The sequence below is a fragment of the Equus asinus genome, chromosome 26 (genome assembly GCF_041296235.1).
Source record: "Equus asinus isolate D_3611 breed Donkey chromosome 26, EquAss-T2T_v2, whole genome shotgun sequence".
NCBI classification, from domain to species: domain Eukaryota; kingdom Metazoa; phylum Chordata; class Mammalia; order Perissodactyla; family Equidae; genus Equus; species Equus asinus.
Genome location: NC_091815.1, coordinates 36073138 through 36092657, shown reverse-complemented (window position 1 = coordinate 36092657; position 19520 = coordinate 36073138). Strand labels below are relative to the sequence as shown.

Genomic DNA, 19520 nt, shown 5'->3' with positions numbered 1-19520 from the left:
GTAAGATGGGAGCAGAGTTGGGGAGGACATAAGAAAGTGACAAAACAGCACATAGATGCTCCAGAATCTTCGTCCAGTAATCTTAGTTGCAAGCACAAGGCCGTGAAGATACTGTCCCGGAAAGAATGACTGTGTGTGAGTTCTTCAAAACTCATTGACGCCACATTGCTGACGCTACGACAGCGTCCTAGTAGCTTTTGTATCCAATTATTTCATAGACCCCAATTTCAAATTTCAACATTTGGTGTTTTCCAAACAGGCCTGACCCAAAGGCGACCTGGGCTATGAATTTATGTTTTCACCCTCACTCACACCTTCTAAGTCTGACCTCACCAGCTGAGATGCAAGGACTTGTCATCGACCCTTTCATTTCCAAGCTTAATGATCTATTCTCCTTCTCCCCTTCTCGGGGGCGTATTTCTTGCTGTACCGACACCTGAAATTCCTCTAAGATGGCCGGGCTCGTTGAGCCATTTCTCATAATTTCTTGTCCGCTGAGCTGGACGTAGCCATATTGTGTAAGTAAGCTCGAGCCTCTGAAAATCTACGCAGTTTGCGCAGCGTTGTTTGCAACCCTTCCAGCCTCGCCGCCCACGGGTTGAAGGGTGGAGTGAGGTAACGGTTCATTGCCTTTTCACTGTATCTAGCCATCCCGGTGAGCGGCGCAAAAACAGCCATTTCCGTTCCGTACCGCAAATATTCAAAGATGGCTGCCCCCAGGGAGGCGTGGCGCAGAGGGCGCGGACATATTACCCTCGAAGGAGGAGCCGGAAGTCCAATTGCCGCGCTGCGTAAAAACCTCTCGCTCCCTCTTCGGCCGCCGTAGGTCGGGGCGGGTGCTGGGTTGACGGTGCTGGAATGAAAGAATCCGTAAAAGTTAAGTGTAGCCGCTAGGAGGTTGCAGTGGGATCAAGGGAAAAGCAGGTCAGTGTGTGAGTCTCTTGTGGATTAGGTTAAGGAGGGAGGGGGGATCTGTGGCCGTCCTTGTCGGAGGCCCGCAGGGTCCGTGGGAAGAGCTGCTGCTCCGGGACCGTGGTCTGAAGTTGGGATGTCTTTGCTGTCAGGCATGGGGGAGCTCGGGTGGTCAGGCATTACAGGTCTATCGAGCAAGGACTGAGATCCCTGAGATCAGAGTTTGGGGTCTTTGCAGGTCCCTCTGTGAGTGGGGCTCAGCGATTGAGAACTGGAGGGGAGTTGGTGTTTGTCAACGAAAGCGGTGTCTGGATATAGTTAAGAGGCTCAGGGATGGAGGAGCCAGGGGTTAGACACACCTGATGAACGTTACATTCCCCCTCGGACCTTAAAGTACGGTTCCCTCTCCATGGACTATTTGCAAATCTCCTTAGGCCCCTAAATCACTGTCTCCTTTCGTCCTCCAGATGTGAAGTTTAGGGAGGTCATGATTAAGCAAATCTCAACTGGTAAACTTTCTATTAAAGATGAGCTTTCTTTCCTTCCTCCTTCAAGTTTAGTTGGATACTTCCCTTCAGATTCTTTCTACCATCAGTTAAAATGACATTTCTAGACCCCTAAATTTTATTTCCCAAAGATAGCTCTTATTCAAGTGTTCGTATATTTCAATTTTGGGCTTGTATTTTCTCTGCTGAATTTTCGTAATTCAGATAAACTGTGGACACATTGGTGTCATTTTTTTTAAGCTAATTTCATATTCTAAACATTTCCATCATACAAATTCTCTTATTAAGAATTTTTTAAATGATGACATTAATAGATAAACGGGAGAGACAACCAGTGACATTGTGACTAGAATCTGATTAAATACATGCTATTTGGATTGCACTGGAATATTTAAAATATTTAGTTATTGCTTTTGGGGTTGTATTAGGATTTGACGATTTATCCAAGGGTGTGTTTCACTGATGCTTATCTCCTTCATGGTTTTTTGCCTGTTGCAATTGTAAACAGGGTCTTTTTTTCTAACTTTTTAATCTCACATTCTTCTAATTTTCTTTAACACAGTGAAGCAATTTAAAAATATTATTAAATATTTATTTTGTTTTGGTCACTTTACTGAACTTTTTTTTATTACTAATAGCTTTTTCCAAGTCAACGTTTAGTTATGAAAAATTCCAAACACACAGCAAAGTTGAATGAATTTTACAGTGAACATATACCTACCACCTAGATTGTACCACTAACGTTTTGCTGTACTTGTTCTATCAGTTATCTATCCATCCCTCCATTCATTAATTCATCTTATTTTCCTTCTTTTTGAAAGAACTTTTAGTGCATTCCCAAGTAAATTGCAGACATCATGATTTCCCCGAAATACTTCAGCGTTCCTGTTGTCCCCCAGAATAGAAATCAAGAGAGATAACAAATGGGAGTAGAAAAGTAAAAGTCTATTAGCTTGTGCACAAGGGAGGCACAAGGTAGCCGGTGCAGAAGGGAAACGGGCAGATGACTGACTCTTTAGGGAGCAGGATTGTGGGGCTTTTTATTAGGCAAAGGCTGGAGAGGAGTGCCTTGTCGTGGCATGTAGAGGTGCGGTTTTTCTTGCACTTGCCCTGTTATTTGACATGCCACCACATGTGTTGCATCTATCATTAGCATGCTAGCTCTCCACCCCTGGTGTGATTTTTACTATGGTAATGGGGCTAGGGTCACCTTCAGTCAACTCCTGGGTGCTAGGGCACATGCATAAGCCTGGGAAAGTCTGGAGGCTATGGAATGTGGATCTTGGTGGTCTCTATCAATTCTCTTAGCTTGCTGATTGGTTAGGGGCCTTATCTTGCAGACAACACTATCTCATTAGGCTGATTCCTGTCTCATTCCTTTCAACTAGAGTTCTACAGTAGCTTTTTAATTGATTCCTTTATATTTTCTAAGTGAATGATCTGAGCATCTCCAAATAATATTGGCCCAGTGACAAGTGTGTGGATTCTGGGATGAAATGAATCTGGGGTTTTTTTGTTTTTTTTTTTTTTGCTGAGGAAGATTCTCCCTAAGCTTACATCTGTTTGCCAATCTTCCTCTTTTTTTGCTTGAGGAAGATTAACCTGAGCTAACATCTGTGCCAGTCTTCCTCTATTTTGTATGTGGGTTGCCGCCACAGCATGGCTGACAAGTGATGCAGGTCTGCGCCTGGGATCCAAACCTGCGAACCCAGGCCGCCAAAGCAGAGCATGCCAAACTTAACCGCTACACCACAGGGCCGGCCCCTGAATCTGGTTTTTTAATCTGGATTCTTGCTCTTACTAGATGACTTGGGTGAGTTCTGGTCATATTGTGATGTGTAATGAGAAATAAATATTTGGTCTTTGTCCCTGTTTCTGACACAGAGCTCCTAAAACCCTTGGAATTTCCTAAGTGATGAGAGCGATAAAGGTGTCCTTTATTACGTTAATGAGGTGACTTTTGGAAAGCACCTAAGGATGGGGCCTGGTTGCCAGTACAGCCAACCATGTGATTAGAGGGTCGGAACTTTCAGTCCCACCCCCCAACTTCCTGGGAGGGGAGGAGGGGGCTGGAGGTTGAATCAATCACCAGTGGCCAATGACTTAGTCAATCATGGCTATGTAATGAAGCCTCCATAAAAATGCAAAGGGACAGCTAGTCGGCCCCTTTTTTTGGAGAGGTTCCATGTTGAGGAACCAAAACGCTTTCACCTGCCACTGTCCTGGGCCCCAAAATCCACATATCCATTCATAACACTTAGGAAATTCCAAGGTTTTGGGAGCTGTGAGCCAGGAACTGTGGATTAAAACCAAATATATTGGAGAAATATATTTTGGGCATCTGAATAAGTGAATATACATATTTCTTATAAATCACAATATCAGAGGCACTAAATAAAGACAGTTAGAAATATTGGCCTTGATGTAAGGTGAGTGCACAGCAACAGGGACAGCATCTGGGCCCAGAGGAAATGTATCACCCAAAATGAACTTGCTCTTCACCCCATAGGTCCTGGCTTCCTAAGAGAAAGAGAGATGAAGGAGAGGATGAAGAGGAGCTTCCTGGAGTTGCATGTGGTCATTTCATGAGACATCTTTGACTTGAGACTGAGATTTCTGAATAGAAATTTAGGGCAGGTCCAGAAGAGACTGAACACAGAACGCCCCAGTTACTGGGCTTTTCCCAAAACAAGAAAATGATGAAGGCCCAGGTGACTGCTGGTTTGTTTTATTCTTAACTTGATTCCCTCGTGGATTTATGGAGGCCTAAAATCATTTCAATTAAATGAAAAGGATAAATTTGGGGGGAAATGGGCTCTGGGGAGAAAAACACATAGACTGGACCTTTAAAATCCGGACAAAATGGAATCAGGAATATATTGTTCCTAGGGTTCGTACTACAATGTTGACCAATGTTGGAATATAATATGTGATTCTGCAGGACCTGGGTGCTTATGTCAACTGTCAACTTGTAGCTCGTATTTCTGACAGCTGTCACAACCAGGGGATCATGGTAAGTTACAGGATATGTGCTGACTGAGGAGAAAGAAGATCAGTTCCTCAGGAGATATCACTCTTTATGGCACTTAAGTCTTGGGAGATTTCTTTGATGGTGACATGGTGGACTGTGTGTTCTTGGCAGCATTCCTGTAAAAGATGTACAAGCAGGTTGTGTACGCTGTTTCTTACACGATTATTCTGAGTCCCTGTAGGACTAGACCAAGTAGAATTCAGTGGACACAGTTCAGGAGACCACAGCCTGGTGACTTATGTACTTAGCCGCGTTGCTCTCGGGGTTTATCCTTGAATAAAACCTAAAGTGCCCAGGAAAATGGAAGGTTTGCAGGGCTTTCAGCGGTCCTCTGTGAACAGGCTTGAGTGCGGATTTGGCCATAGGGAGTTATAAGTTCTGCTGTCTGGTGATGGCTTGGGTTGTTGAGATGCACAGGGTTTGCTTTAGAACTTCACCTTCTCTCAGAAAATGCAGAGCCCTTCCCTGTGTTCAGAATCTAGTTATCACCTCCCACCTCTTTATTGCCTTTATTTTAATTACACAAATGACTCATCGTGGCGTAATGCAAAATATGTATATTTCGTCTTTGTCTCCGGTTCCTGACACAGAGCTCCTAAAACCCTGGCAATTTCCTGAGTGGTAGGAGTGTCTTTTGTTGTTCATGACAAGCCCCTTTGAGTCTTATCTGAGTTTATGCTAATGAGGTGACTCAGGGTGGGCCCCTGGATAACTTCAGGATGGGACCTGGTCCCCAGGAAGACCAAGTGTTGATTGGAGGGTTGGAATTTTAGCTCCACCCTCCGAGGTCTGGGTTGGGAGTGGGGATGGAGACTGAGTTCTCTCCTTAGTAGTCAATGATGTAACCAATCATGTCTGTGTAATGGAACCTCCATAAAAACCCCGACTTAGTTCAGAGAGCTTCCAAGGGGGCAAACACATCCACCTGCTGGGGAGTGGTGCTGCCCACCTCCACCAGGACAGAGGCTCCTGCACTCAGGACCCCCTTTCGAACTCACCCTATGTATTTCTTCATGTGGCCGTTCATTTATATCCTTCATAATAACCTGCAATAGTAAGTATAACATTTTCCTGAGTTCTCTGAGTTGTCCTAGCAAATTCTCAAGCCTGAGGGAGGAGGTTGTGGGAACCCCGGAATTTGTAGCCAAGTTGGACAGAAGTTGTGGGTTCCCTGGGGACCTGGTGTTTCCTCCTGGTGTCTGAAGTGAAGGCAGTCTTGTGGGACTGAGCCCTTTTAAACCTGTGGAGCCTTATGCTAACTCTGAGTCGTTAGCATCAGAATAGGATTGGGTTGTAGGACACCCAGTTGCTGTCTGAGAATCAGATTATTGGAAAATTAGCATTGGAAAAGACACCACATATTTAGTGAAAAGACGCAAATTGCAAAGTATCTAGTACCCGTAGTTATCACACGAATTTCCCCCTCCATATATTTTTTTCCTGATTCTCGAGCTCATCATTAGCAAATGCTTTATATATGTATTTAGATGTGTCCGTGTGTATGCATGCACATGAGGGCGTACATATGTGTAAATCTATGTACATAAATGCTTACATCTCTTATGCCATTTTTTACGAGTGGAATCATAGTATGTCGTTCTGATGTCACTAGCATATCATTCATTGATTGACAAGTAGGTGCTGAAACACATAAATTGCAAATGATCTTAGGGGAGCAGGAGGATTTAATGGCTGCATGTTACAGAAACTTGTGATTTGTTGAATGAATGGATGACTGAATATTTTAATATGACTTTGCTTCTTTCACAATGTATTAAAAAAAATAGGAATACAAATGTCGCCTACATGGTGAGAATGAGCAGAGCAACTTCTTCCACATTCCTTTTGAATAGGGTAAGACCCCGTCCTTCCTCTTGTGTGTCTCCTTTATTCTCACCCTGCTACCACACTCACAGCACTTCTGACGCCAGACGTGGCGGGGTTTTCCCCACAACAGGCAATTCTCTGCCACCAGCTGGGTGTCTTACAATTTAACTCGGTTCTAACACTATCTTCCTGGAGCGAGCGTCAGATCCCACAGATTAAGGGCTCAGTCCCATGAGGCTGCCCCTATTTCAGATGCCAATAGAAAAGAGTGGGACCCCAAGTAACCCACAACTTCTGTCTGACTTGGCTACAAATCAGAAGTTCCCATGACTCCCTCCTCAGGTTCAATTAATTGGCTAGAGTGGCTGACAGAATTCAGGGAAACACTTAAATTTACCAGATTATTATAAAAGGGTATGATAAAGGATGCAGTGACCATCCAGATGGAAGAGATGCATAGGGCAAGCTATGTGGGGAGGGGCTTGGAGCTTCCACGCCCGCTCTGGGCAAGCCACTCTCCCAGCACCTCCGCATGTTCAGCAGCCCAAAAGCCCTCTGAACCCCATACTTATCACTTAGGAATTTACAAGGGTTTCAGGAGCCCTGTGTTAGGAACCAGGATCAAAGACCAAATATTAGAACAAAAGATGCTCCTAATGCTCTTATCATTTAGGAAATTACACAGGTTTTAGGAGCTCTAGGTCAGGAACCAGAGGCAGAGACCAATACATATGTTTTTCTCTTATCTCACAGCTTCCATTTCAGTAACTAGAGAAACGCTCACATTAAACAGGACCGTGTCATTACAGGAATCTCTGACCCTGGAGGATGTGGCTGTGGAATTCACCTGGGAGGAGTGGCAGCTCCTGGCCCCTGCTCAGAGGAACCTGTACCGGGATGTGATGTTGGAGAACTATAGCAACCTGGTGTCCGTGGGTGAGGAGTGCTCCCCTGTGTCACTCAGAGGGTCCCCAGTCATTGGCCTTTCCATTCTCAGCTTCTGAAAACCTTGTGTCTGGTGCTCTGAATGGTAGCTTCTCAGTCCCCTCCTGGCCCCAGATGAGAAGATATAGTCTCTCCTCACCTTAGAGACAAGCCTTTAATTTGCAAACATGCATATTGTGCAGTCCCTAAAATGTACCATTCTCCTATTGTCACAGATTCCTTGTGCCATTTGATGAGCCTAACTATGTCTTCTGTCATTTCCCATGAACAGGGTATCAAGTCAGCAAAGCAGATGCAGTCTCCAAATTGGAACAAATAGAACCACCATGGACTTTAGAAGATGAAATTCACAGTCAACCTCATCCAGGTAAGTGAGAGAGCACCAGCAGGAGGGGGAAGGCTGTGGAAATCACTTCCTCATCGTTGAGAGATGGCATCACAGTGGTGACAGTGTCTGAGGATTCAGAAACAGCCTCCATGGATCCCTCTCCCCATACGAGAGCTCTTTTTTCTGTGTGGGAATTTAGAGGTAAATATGCCCCTTTAGCTCTTCTTTTTTTTTCTCTTCTTTTTTTTCTTAAGGAAGATTAGCCCTGAGTAAATATCCACTGCCAATCTTCCTCCTTTTTTTTTTCTGAGGAAGATTAACCCTGAGCTAACATCTGTGCCCATCTTCCTCTATTTGTTTTATGTGTGGGAACGCCTGCTACAGCATGGCTTGATGAGTGGTGCATAGGTCTGCAACCTGAATCTGAACCTCAGGCTGCTGAAGTGGAGCATGCGGACTTAACTGCTATGCCACTGGGCCGGCCCCACCCCTTTATCTCTTCTTAGAACTAATCTGTATTTGTTTCTTCTTTGTTTTTTTTTTTTTTCATTTTGGTGAGGAAGATTCCCCCGAGCTAACATCTGTGCCAATCTTGCTCTATTTCGTGTGCGAGTTGCTGCCACAGCATGGCTGATGAGTGGTATAAGTCCATGCCTGGGATCCGAACCCATGAACCCTGGGCCGCTGAAGTGGAGTGCACCAAACTTAACCACTACACCACGAGATCAGCCCTATTTATTACTTCTTAGATGTCATCTTTTTGTCCCCTGGAATTATTCTTGCTTGGACTTTCAAATCTTCCCATTCTCCATCACTTGTCGAGAGTATGATTTTGTGTTCCTTTCACCTCTCTTGCTATGAAATTCCTCCTTCCATGTCTCTGTTCTGAGAGAAAACTTTAAATTCATCCGGTCTTTTGACTGATACACCTTCCTGCCCCATTGGGAAATATTTATTTCCCTTCATAACATCCATTTTACCTTGGATGCTTTATCCCCATGGTAACTTGGTCTCTTAGTGTGCATTTATCTGCTTCCTTAACTTTTCTTTTTCCCCACTCTGAGCTTCTTCAAAGGTTCTGTTTGTCAACCTCTGCTCTTTTTCATAGGCCTTAAAGCTGTACATTATTCAAATATGTAAGCTCTTCCTCTCTGTGGAGACTCCCAAGATGACATCTCTCTTAACATGGCTAATCTGTACAATACTGCCGTATATTTTATGTGTCTCCATGCCAACTGACTATGAACTAGAACCTTCTTCCTTCCAAGAAAATCTCTTTCCATCACCCTTTTTAAAATTGAGATTCTCTCCTACTTCTCTACGTCTTAAATCCTGCCCATCCCGGCCTTCCCTGGAATCTTCTCTACCCTCTGGGCTTCCCATATTTCAGGTCCCTGCTCTTCCTGTTCTTTGCTTGATTAGGAAAGACCTTTATAAAATTTCTCATTCTTAATTCCTAGCCTGAAGCCTCATGCCTACTTTACTGTAATTCCTTTGTATATTTGTTAACTATAATCTTTCCGTTAGTTCAACTTAGATTTTGTTGCTGGGTTCTTCTCCCTAAAGCTTTCCTTTTCCTCCTCATAGTCTGATGATATTGTATCCCCATTGATTATATTACTATGACACAGAAATTTCTCTTCTATCAAAGACCTAGGGCCCCACTCTTGAAAAGGAGGAGACACAAATATAACAAAAATAAATATATAGGTATAGAGTTTCAGTTTTACAAGATGAAAAGAGTGATGAAGGTTGGTGGATAGTGGTGATGGTTAGACAACATTGTGAATGTACTTAACATTACTGAACTGTACACTCAAAAATGATTAAGATGGTAAATTTTGTGCTATGTGTATTTTATCGCAATAAGAAAAAATGGGAAAAAGTGCATAGACACTATTTCTGGTGGTGAAAAGGGCTGTGAATGTCCATCCATGGGCATAGTGGAACAGTGGGTCATGGGGTCTCTTTTAGGAATAGGATCACCCTCCATAAGAAGGTTCTTTTGAGCAGAGAGATGAATGACATGAGTAGGTTCCCTAGGTGAAGTGTGGAGAGAATGGAAAATTCACAGCAGAGGCAGGAGTGTGTTTGAGGATCATCAGGGAAGCCCATGTGGATAGAATGGAGTGAGCAAGAAGAAAAATGACTAGAGATGAGTTCAGTGGGGTTTGGGGGTTGGTGATATGTCAGTTGGTCGTGTTGGACATTGTAATCTATTTCAAGGACTTGACTTTACTCCTAATGAATTGAGAAAACTTGAGAAGGTTTAGAACATAGCGGTGACATGATATAATTTATGCTTTAGAAGTATCACTTTGGCTATGGGTAGAAAACAGACTGGAATAGGCAGATGTTGAAACAGAAAGCCAGGTGGGAGACTTGGTTGTTGGCAACTTCAGCTAGGCTTCAGGGACGAGTATGGGAAGATTCTGGATGTATCTAAGAAGGCCAATTGAATTTGCCATTGAAGTAGGTATTGGGTATGTTAGTTTCCTAGAGCTGCTGTGATAAATTACCCACACTGGGTCACTTAAAACCACAGAAATTTATTCTGTCACAGTTTTAGATACTAGAATTTGGAAATCAAGGTGTTGGTAGGGTCATGCTCCCTCTCAATGGTCTAGGAAAGAATCCTTTCTTGCCCCTTCTTCACTTATGGTGGTTCCCAGAAATATTTGACTTTCCTTAGATTGTAGACACATCATTCCAATCTTAGCCTCTGTCATTACATGGCCTTCTCCCTGCATGTCTCTGTGTGACTGCAGCCAAATCTCCCTCTCCTTCTAAGTCATTGGGTTAGAGCCCAACCCTAATCTATTATGACCTCATCTTAACATGATTACATCTGCAGAGACTCTGTTTCCACATAAGGTCACATTCACAGGCACTAAGGGTTAGGATTTAAGCATATCTCTCTGGGGAGACACAATTCAACTCAACACATGGAGCGTGAGAGAAAAAGAAACAAATGGAGGATGATGTTAAGGATTTTTGGCATGAGTAATGAGGAGAGTAGAATTGCCATTTACTGTGATGGAGAAGATGTGTGGAGGAGGAGGCTTAGGTTGGGAAGTCAGGAGTTCAAAACGGAGATGGTAAGTTAGAGGTCCTTGTTAAAATCCAGGTGGAGGTCTGTGCTGTGGTTGGATGCATCCAGAGACTTCAGAAGAGGTAGGTCTGGAGATAGAAACTTGGACCAGAGAAGATCTAGAGAGTGAGTCCAGGTGAAGAAAACGAGCGCCTTGGACAATTAGAGATTTGACAGATGAGTGTAGTAAACATGGTTGGGGGAGAGCAGGTGGTGGGCAAGTGTTTCATGAAAGGTAGAGCCATCAACATGGTCTAGAGTTGCTGATTCAGGGGCCAGCCTGGTGGTACAGTGGTTAAGTTCACACGTTCCGCTTCTTGGCGGCCCAGGGTTCGCCGGTTCGGATCCCGGGTGCGGACATGGCACCACTTGGCACGCCATGCTGTGGTAGGCATCCCACATATAAAGTAGAGGAAGATGGGCACGATGTTAGCTCAGGGCCAGGCTTCCTCAGCAAAAAGAGGAGGACTGGCAGTAGTTAGCTCAGAGCTAATCTTCCTCAAAAAAAAAAAAAATAGAGTTGCTGATTCATCAAGTAAGATAAAAACTAAGACATGAATATGTGATTTTTATTTGTACTTCCCTTTCAGACAATATAGGTTTCTCACTTTGAATTCTCTTTTCATGAAATGGTTTGTACAACACCAAAATATAACAATATCTTCTCTGAATTCTCATTGTACTTTGTGCCCCATCACACAAGCCACTCCTAAAGATACTGTCTCAGTGTGGTTTGGTGCTGCCTGGGGCTTCTTCACCACTCTCAAATCAAGGGCCTCTTTTTCATTCTTCTTGTGCAAGAATGAAATACATCTTGTTTGTTCACTTACTTCTTCATCGAGTAACTGATTAGCCAGGCTGGAGAAAGACTATTCTTTTCCATCTATCTATCAAGCATTTCTTAAATGCCAGCTCTTTATTGAAGGGGTTTTTATAATACCTGGACCAAGACCTCTTTCTCAGAGAATCTGGTTTTGTTAAAATTGGGTTGATGGCCCATGTATGTCTTTGTGCAAAGCTCTCTAAGGGTACTGTTGTGACCCTAGCTGACAAACTGCAGCCCTAATACATAGTAGGAGAGAGTGAATTTAGTGGGAAACAAAGAAGTATATTTCTGGAGTAAAGATTTTACAAGCAAAGGTCAGACAAATCTTCATGTAGTATTTACGAATGAAGCTTTTGAATATGTGAAACGTTGTTGCTACAGTTCAAAGCTGTACAAAATAGAAGTGAATAATAAATATAGGGACTACTTTAGATATTTAAGAGACGAGTAGCCTAAAGTGGTATAGAGAGAATGGAGAATGACAGTATCAGAAAGTATCTTATCTCAGAGATATAGCTAGGTTTTGAATTAAGATAATGAGGAGGAAACACAGTAAGAAGGCATGAAATTGGAAATGTGCAAGGCCATGTGGGGACTGTCGAAAGATTGGCATGAAACTAGCCGCACAGAGATCCATGTTAGAAGATATCTATCTGGGAAGTAGTGGAGTGGAAACTCAGATAAACTGGTCACCTTATGGTAATGTAAACTTCTGTCACCAGGCTTACTGTTGTGAATTGTGTGTGTTAGTAATACAGCGGGCATGATGAAGGTTAGGTTTTGTATTTTTCTAGCTCTAGGTAGGCTGACCTTTCACCTTGGTGACAGCATTGTAGCAATAGTAAAGTATAGCCAGATGTTCTAAGAAAAACAAAAGGGAAAGCTGCCATGAGTCCTGGATTCAGGAGGAAGGCGGTCCTTTAGGACCCCTTGATGGCTGCCAGCGGAGACATAACTGAAGACTTGAGGAAGAAGATGCTGTTAGTGGCAAGAGGAAGATGAGAGATTAGTGAGATGGGAATGATTCCAATCTGACGTCTATAAAAGCGCAGCATGATGAAGAAGGTGAGGGCTGCCCTAGCTGGCGCAGCAGCAGGTCTGCTAGAGAAGACCGTGTGCCCCACCAGCATGTTGTCAGAGTTCATAAGGATCATCATGTCCCTCTCCCTGTGGGAACACAGGAATGTGTTACAGCTAGATACAAGCTGTTGACTGCAAAACTGTGTCACTGGTGCTTTGGGGAAGTTAGTTTGATGATAGTCTCCATAATGAAGAAGAATGGCGTATTTTAGCAACAGGAGGAGCACCCAAGAGTCTGTTAGAATTATCTTGAAATCAGGTGCTGTGCATCCAGCGTTCTGGCTGGCTTCTTTGGGATATTTATTCTAACACCTGCATCTGCTTATTTCTCTACCTTGTGGTTAATGTTGAGGTCTCTTCATTGGGCTCTACGAATCCCAAAGCTGTGTATGTTGAAATGACTAAAGCCTTGGTCTTCTCCCTTCGTCCTCATTCAGTCTTCGCGTTCTCAGAGTGTGACCTCATTCAATATTCTGCTGACCTTAAATAATACTTACATACTGATGATTTCCACATTTCTATGTCCAGTCAAGACCTTTCTCAAGTTTTGTATATCTGACTTGGATTTCCATGTCTGTACTTGGATAGCTAATAATTCTCTCAAAGTTGATATGCTTCAAAATACACTTGTTTTCCTTCACATTCTGAACTTCAGCAATATTCCTCACCTTGTTAAAAGGCCCTACCCACCTACCCATTGGCTCAAGCCAAATACTGAGGAGTACCCTTCGATTCCACTTGTTACCTCTCCCCACATCAAATCCATTAGTGAATCTTGTTTATGTTTCTTTCCAAATAAATCCTGATTTCTTCCACTTCTCTTTGTTTCCTTTGCTTCTTCAAACCACGGTCACATTTGCAACTGCCTCCTTTATTCTTTTTCTCACTTGTTTATTCTGTTTCCCTTTCCACCCCTAGAATATGACTTCAGTGAAAATAAAGAATATTTTTGTGTTTCTCTAGCACCAGTGCCATGCCTGGTATATGGTAGCCATTTAAGAAGATGTGTTTACACATTCCACTTCAGCAGCCCGGGGCTTGCTGTTTGCTGGTTCGGATCCTGGGTGCAGACCTATGCACTGTTTGTCAAGCCATGCTGTGGCAGACGTCCCATATATAAAGAGGAAGATGGGCACAGATGTTAGCTTAGGGCCAGTCTTCCTCAGCAAAAAGAGGAAGATTGGTGGCAGCTGTTAGCTCAGGGCTAATCTTCCTCAAAAACAAAAAGAAGGATGTGTTTAATGAATGGATGTGTCCCACACCATTTTGAATCTCTGTGATCTGATGTTAACACAGACTTCCTTGTATTTTATTGTCTCCAGGACCCTGTTTATAAAACAGACAAATATATATTTATTCATTGTGAATTTACCCTATTTTACACTGATGGCTGTCATCTTTTGGTTTATTTGGTGTTTTATATTATTGTGGTTTTTCTTTTGTTGTTGTTGTTGTTTTAAAGATTTTATTTTTTCCTTTTTCTCCCCAAAGCCCCTGGTACATAGTTGTATATTCTTCATTGTGGGTCCTTCTAGTTGTGCTATGTGGGACGCTGCCTCAGCATGGTTTGATGAGCAGTGCCATGTCCACGCCCAGGATTCGAACCAACGAAACACTGGGCCGCCTGCAGCAGAGCAGGTGAACTTAACCACTCAGCCACGGGGCCAGCCCCATATTATTGTGTTTTTAACTATTTCCAAGAGATATGGAGTTAGTGTTTAATAGGTACAGAGTTTTTCAGTTGGGGAAGATGAAAATGTTCTAGAGATGGATGGTGGGGATAGTTGCACAACAGTGTGAATGTACTTGAGGCCACAGAACTGCATGCTTAAAAATGGCTAATACAGTAAATTTTATCTTATGCATATTTAACTACAATAAAAAGTTTAACATAAAGAGATAAGACATTTATACTTGGAATTTCTTTTGTGTTGATACCATAGGTTTTCCACTAAAGAGCCAGCCCACCCCAAGGTATTTTTGAAGCAGTTTTATTCTGTGTGATGCTCATGGAAGAATTCATTGTTCTGTTCTTTCCTAGAAATTGAGAAAGTTGATGATCATCTGCAGCAACACTGGCAAAACCAAAAAATGCCAAAGAGGATGGAACAGTGTTATGAACAGAATGCATTTGGAAATATTGTTCATCAGAGCAAAAGTAGTTTTCCTTTAAAGCCAAATAATGATATGTTTGGTTTACATGGAAAAACTTTGAAATCATACTTAGATTTAATCAACCAGAGCAGAAGCTGTGACATAAAGGAGCCTGCTGAGTTTAATGGAGATGGGAAATCCCTTCTCCATTCTAATCATGAGCAAACTCATACTGAAATTAAATTCCATGAAAGTAGAAAACCCATCAGTACTAAGTCACAATTCCTTACACATCAGCCAACACACAAAATAGAGAAAGCCCATGAATGTACTGAATGTGGGAAAGCCTTTCTCAAGATATCTCGGCTCACTGAACATAAGAGAATTCATACAGGAAAGAAACCCCATGGATGTAATGTATGTGGAAAAACTTTCTTCAAGAAGTTTAAGCTCACTGAACATCAGCGCACTCATGAAGGAGAGAAACCCCATGAGTGCGGTGAGTGTGGGAAAGCCTTCCTGAGGAGGTTTCAGCTCACTGAACATCAGAAGACTCATACAGGAAATAAACCCCATGTATGCAGTATATGTGGGAAGGCATTCTCCAGAAAGTTCAAGTTAACTGAACACCAGAGAACTCATACAGGAGAGAAACCTTATGAATGCACTGAATGTGGCAAAGCCTTTTGCAGGAAGGCAGAGCTCATTATACATCAGAGAAACGAAAGAGGGGAAAAACCGCATGGATGCACTGAATGTGGGAAAGGTTTCTCCAGAAAATCACAGCTCATTCTACATCAGAAAACTCATACAGGAGAGAAACCTTATATATGCAGTGAATGTGGAAAAGGTTTCATCCAGAAGGGCAATCTCCTTATACATCAACGAACTCATACTGGAGAGAAGCCCTATGGATGCTCTGAATGTGGTAAGGCCTTCAGTCAGAAGGCGTGCCTCATAGCACATCAGCGATTTCATACAGGAAAGACTCCCTTTGTATGTACTGAATGTGGAAAATCTTGTTCACAGAAATCAGGACTCATTAAACATCAGAGAATTCACACAGGAGAGAAACCCTATGAATGCAGTGACTGTGGGAAAGCCTTCACTACAAAGACAATGCTCATTGTACATCAGAGAACCCATACAGGAGAGAGACCCTATGGATGCAATGAGTGTGGGAAAGCTTTCTCCCATATGTCGTGCCTTGTTAAACATAAGAGGGTACACACAAGAGAGAAACATGTAGATTTAGTGAAGGTGGAATATCCTTCCACAAAGGGTCACAGCTTATTAAATACTAGTGAACTCGTGCAGGGGAAAAACCCTGTTAATACAGTGACTGTGCGGATGCCTTCTGTGACCCCTCAGACATCATTGAACATCAGTAGGCTCCTAGCAAATAGACATGTAGTCATAATGGGACAGCCTTTGGCCAGATGTGTACCCTCAGGAAATGACAGAGGATTTGCACAGGAGAGAAACCTTATGAATGCAGTGAATGTGGTTGTACCTTCAGTGGTCAATTATGTCTTATTTTATGTCACAAAAAACACATAGGAAAAAACTGATACATTCAATTTGGAAAAGCCTTGTGCAATAATGTCTAGCTGAGTGTATGGTTTTGTATAAACAGAAAGCCTATGAATGCAGAGGCTAGGAAAGCCATTTTTTTTGAAGATAGACCCTATCCATTATTAGTGATCACTATAAATAATCAACAAGCTCCTAGTGTGTAGAAATATAATGACAGTGTGAAAGTCTTTGGCCTCAATATGTGCCAGTACATAATGGAGAGAGAAGGTTGGAAGGCAGTGAATGTGGCAGGGTTTCCAGGGGTACGTACATTCTGCCTCATCCATTAGCAGATGAAATCCTATAGAAATAAAACACTGTGAACACACTAATCGTGCAATACCTTTAACAAAATATTAAACTTCTTGTGAAGCAAAGAAGGCCTGTGGAAATGAGGAATGTTTGAGAGCTTTATGTACCATTTCCACGTGCATGATACATCACATAAGACATTTGTGTCCTGATGTACATTTTGGGATAGGATACCTTGGGCCATATTCCTAGTTATTACGTTAATGATTCCATAATTTAAGGGAGATAGTCTCTGACCCACATCATTGGTTAAGGTTTTCACATTATTTTCACTTCTCCCATTTGTAGATTCTTTTTCTTTTCTTTTTTAATTATCTTCAGTGCCCACCCAATATCAGAAGATGGCTAGCTGTTGCATTTCTTTGGCTCTAAATTTATTTAATTATTTCAGACAACTGAAGTCCTTCAAAAAAGAAATGAATATATTAAATTCATAAATGTAACTTAACATCCTTGGATGAGTTTAACTTCAATTTATAAATAAGACCAGGCATAATACAATGTTACCATAGCGTGATTTAAAAAGTTTCCTAGATTTGAAAAGGTAGACAAATCAGATTTGTAAAATGAACTTAAAGCCCAAGGACAATTAGTTATTCAAACCTATAAATTAAATAAAATACATTCCACTGGGTAATTTTTTTGAAACCATGAAAAGAAAAAGTTAAGATAGGCAATTTGAACACAAATTAAGATGACTCTAGGGGCTGGCCCGGTGGCGCAGCGGTGAAGTGCACATGTTCTGCTTCTCGGCAGCCTGGGGTTCGCCGGTTCAGATCCCGCGTGCAGATATGGCACTACTTGGCACACCATGCTGTGGTAGGCATCCCACATATAAAGTAGAGGAAGATGGGCATGGATGTTAACTCGGCCAGGCTTCCTCAGCAAAAAGAGGACTGGCAGTAGTTAGCTTAGGGCTAATCATCTTCTTAAAAAAAAAAAAAAGACTCTACTTGCTTCCCATCCTAGCTCTCCCCCTTCCCTGATTATTCAAATTATTCTTCTCAGAATCCTGGGAAAATGAAGTCCTAAACTCCTGGATAACTAATCACTGCACTGTGCCCTGTGGAGGTAGTTCCCTGTGTAAACCCTACCCTTTGCCTCATTGATGGAACCACTCCCACATTCATCCTGACATGTATTCCCATTTCCTCTCAAGTCGAAGGAACTCAGTCTACATATTCTGTTGTCATATGAGGTAGAGAAAAGTAGATCCTCATAGGAGAATTAACCTTGCCTTGCTATCTTATACTCCACAGAGCTGAAGGCACTGAACAGGATCAGGAGTAGGCAAAGGAGCTCTGGAAGATTGGGCTGAACCTAGTTTTGGGCTGGAATACTACAGGCCTTTGACCAACCTGGCAAATATTTTCAGAAACTGATCTGTGTAATTAGAGAACTGTAGTCAGGGGTAATGTCAGTAGAGGCTGGCATAAAACTGATGGAAGATGAGGTTCAGACCGAGTCTACTGCTGGAAAACGGATTCGAGGAAGGGCATGAGGTCAGGTTTCTCAGGGAGAAACTAAGGGTGGAGGCCTGTCAGATGTGGTATCTTAATGGCATTGTAAACAAGGTGATTTTTAAAAATCAATGCAAAATGTAAAAACCATTAGAATCATTTGGAGAGACTATCTCAATTGTTTTCTTAAAGATTTTAACATGGAGTATATAAAGACCTTGGGTCATGTATAAACCTTACTGAATCAGATTCAATACAAAGCATCTTACAACAAATAGCAAATTTCTGAGTTCATGCTCAAGTATAAGGTCTTGAGTGTAAATAGGCTAAGTTAGATTTTAAGCTTCATGAGGGTAGGGAACTTCTGTTAACCCCTGTATACCAGATATCTAGAAGATTGCCAGGCATGCATAAAAGAAGGAAAGTGAGACCAATGTTGAGGAGAAAAGCCAATCAAAACTGACGTAAGTGCTAGATTGAGCAAATGACATCACTATAACTGGATAAACAGTTATAGCTGTATTCCATTAGATCAAAAAGGTAGAAGAATGATTAACATGTTAATAATAACAATGTACTGTGGAGTTTATAAGATATGCAATACGTTTTACTTCTTTCTATCATATAAACTCTCCCATAATATTGTTTTTCATTCACTGTATTGATCAGAGAGTGGAGGGCAAATTGAGAGGTTTCCACTTGGCATTCCTCACAATGATACCTCTTACCCATTGGCCAAGTACTCAAAGATTTTCTTTTTGTAATAAAAGCCTTTTTTAAGCTTTTATTTCCTTTGTTCTGGAGTTCGGATAGTTTCTTTTGCCTTGTCATCAAGTTCACTGATCTTTTCTTTTGCATACACAAGTAGGTTATAATACTGTTCATACTTTTAAGGTCTTTTTCCCCCCTGTGTTTAATTTTGGATAGTTTTTAATGTTATATCTTCAAGTTCACTGATCTTTTCTTCTGCAATATCTAATCTGCCATCACTCCGGAAATTGTAGTTTTTATCTCTATAAATTTGACAGGACTTTCTTTTTATCTTTCATATCTCTATTAACATGGTTTACATTTAACCTATTTGTGACTTAATATTTAAAGTGGGTTTCTAGTAGGCAGCATATAGCTGGGACTCTTGCTTTTTTTTAATCTAGTTGACAATCTTTCTTTTTATTGGGGTGTTTAGATCATTTATATTTAATGTGAGAATTAATGTATCTAGGTTTAAATTAATAATGTGCACTGTGCCATTTATCCCATCTATTTACTCCCCTTTTCTTCTTTTTCTACCTTCTTTTGGAGTAACCGAGTATGTTTTAGATTTCTCCTTTGTTGGCTTTTAGCTGTAACTTTCTTATTTAAGTGCTTCCATGAGTTTACAGCATGCATCATAAACTTATCCCTATAATTCAAGTGTTATTGTACCTTTTCATGTATAGTAACAGATTTCTATGATAGTATTTCTGTAGCCAGATAAGCTTCATTGAAGAGACTGACTTCTGGATGCTCCTGGGATACATAATTAGGGGATGG

General features: G+C 41.8%; 1 protein-coding gene across 1 annotated transcript in view; it reads left to right on the top strand.

Annotated features, from left to right (window-relative positions):
* The first annotated feature begins 793 nt into the window (after window positions 1–793).
* Window positions 794–19520, top strand: part of LOC106825268 (zinc finger protein 615-like) — a 41187-nt gene continuing 22460 nt past the window's right edge. Inside the window, exons 1-6 of the mRNA XM_070498758.1 lie at window positions 794–924; window positions 3928–4129; window positions 4360–4431; window positions 7086–7212; window positions 7493–7588; window positions 14588–16192. Coding sequence (XP_070354859.1) covers window positions 4115–4129; window positions 4360–4431; window positions 7086–7212; window positions 7493–7588; window positions 14588–16192 — 1915 coding nt within the window. The 5' untranslated portion in view covers window positions 794–924; window positions 3928–4114. The remainder of the gene's footprint in view (window positions 925–3927; window positions 4130–4359; window positions 4432–7085; window positions 7213–7492; window positions 7589–14587; window positions 16193–19520) is intronic.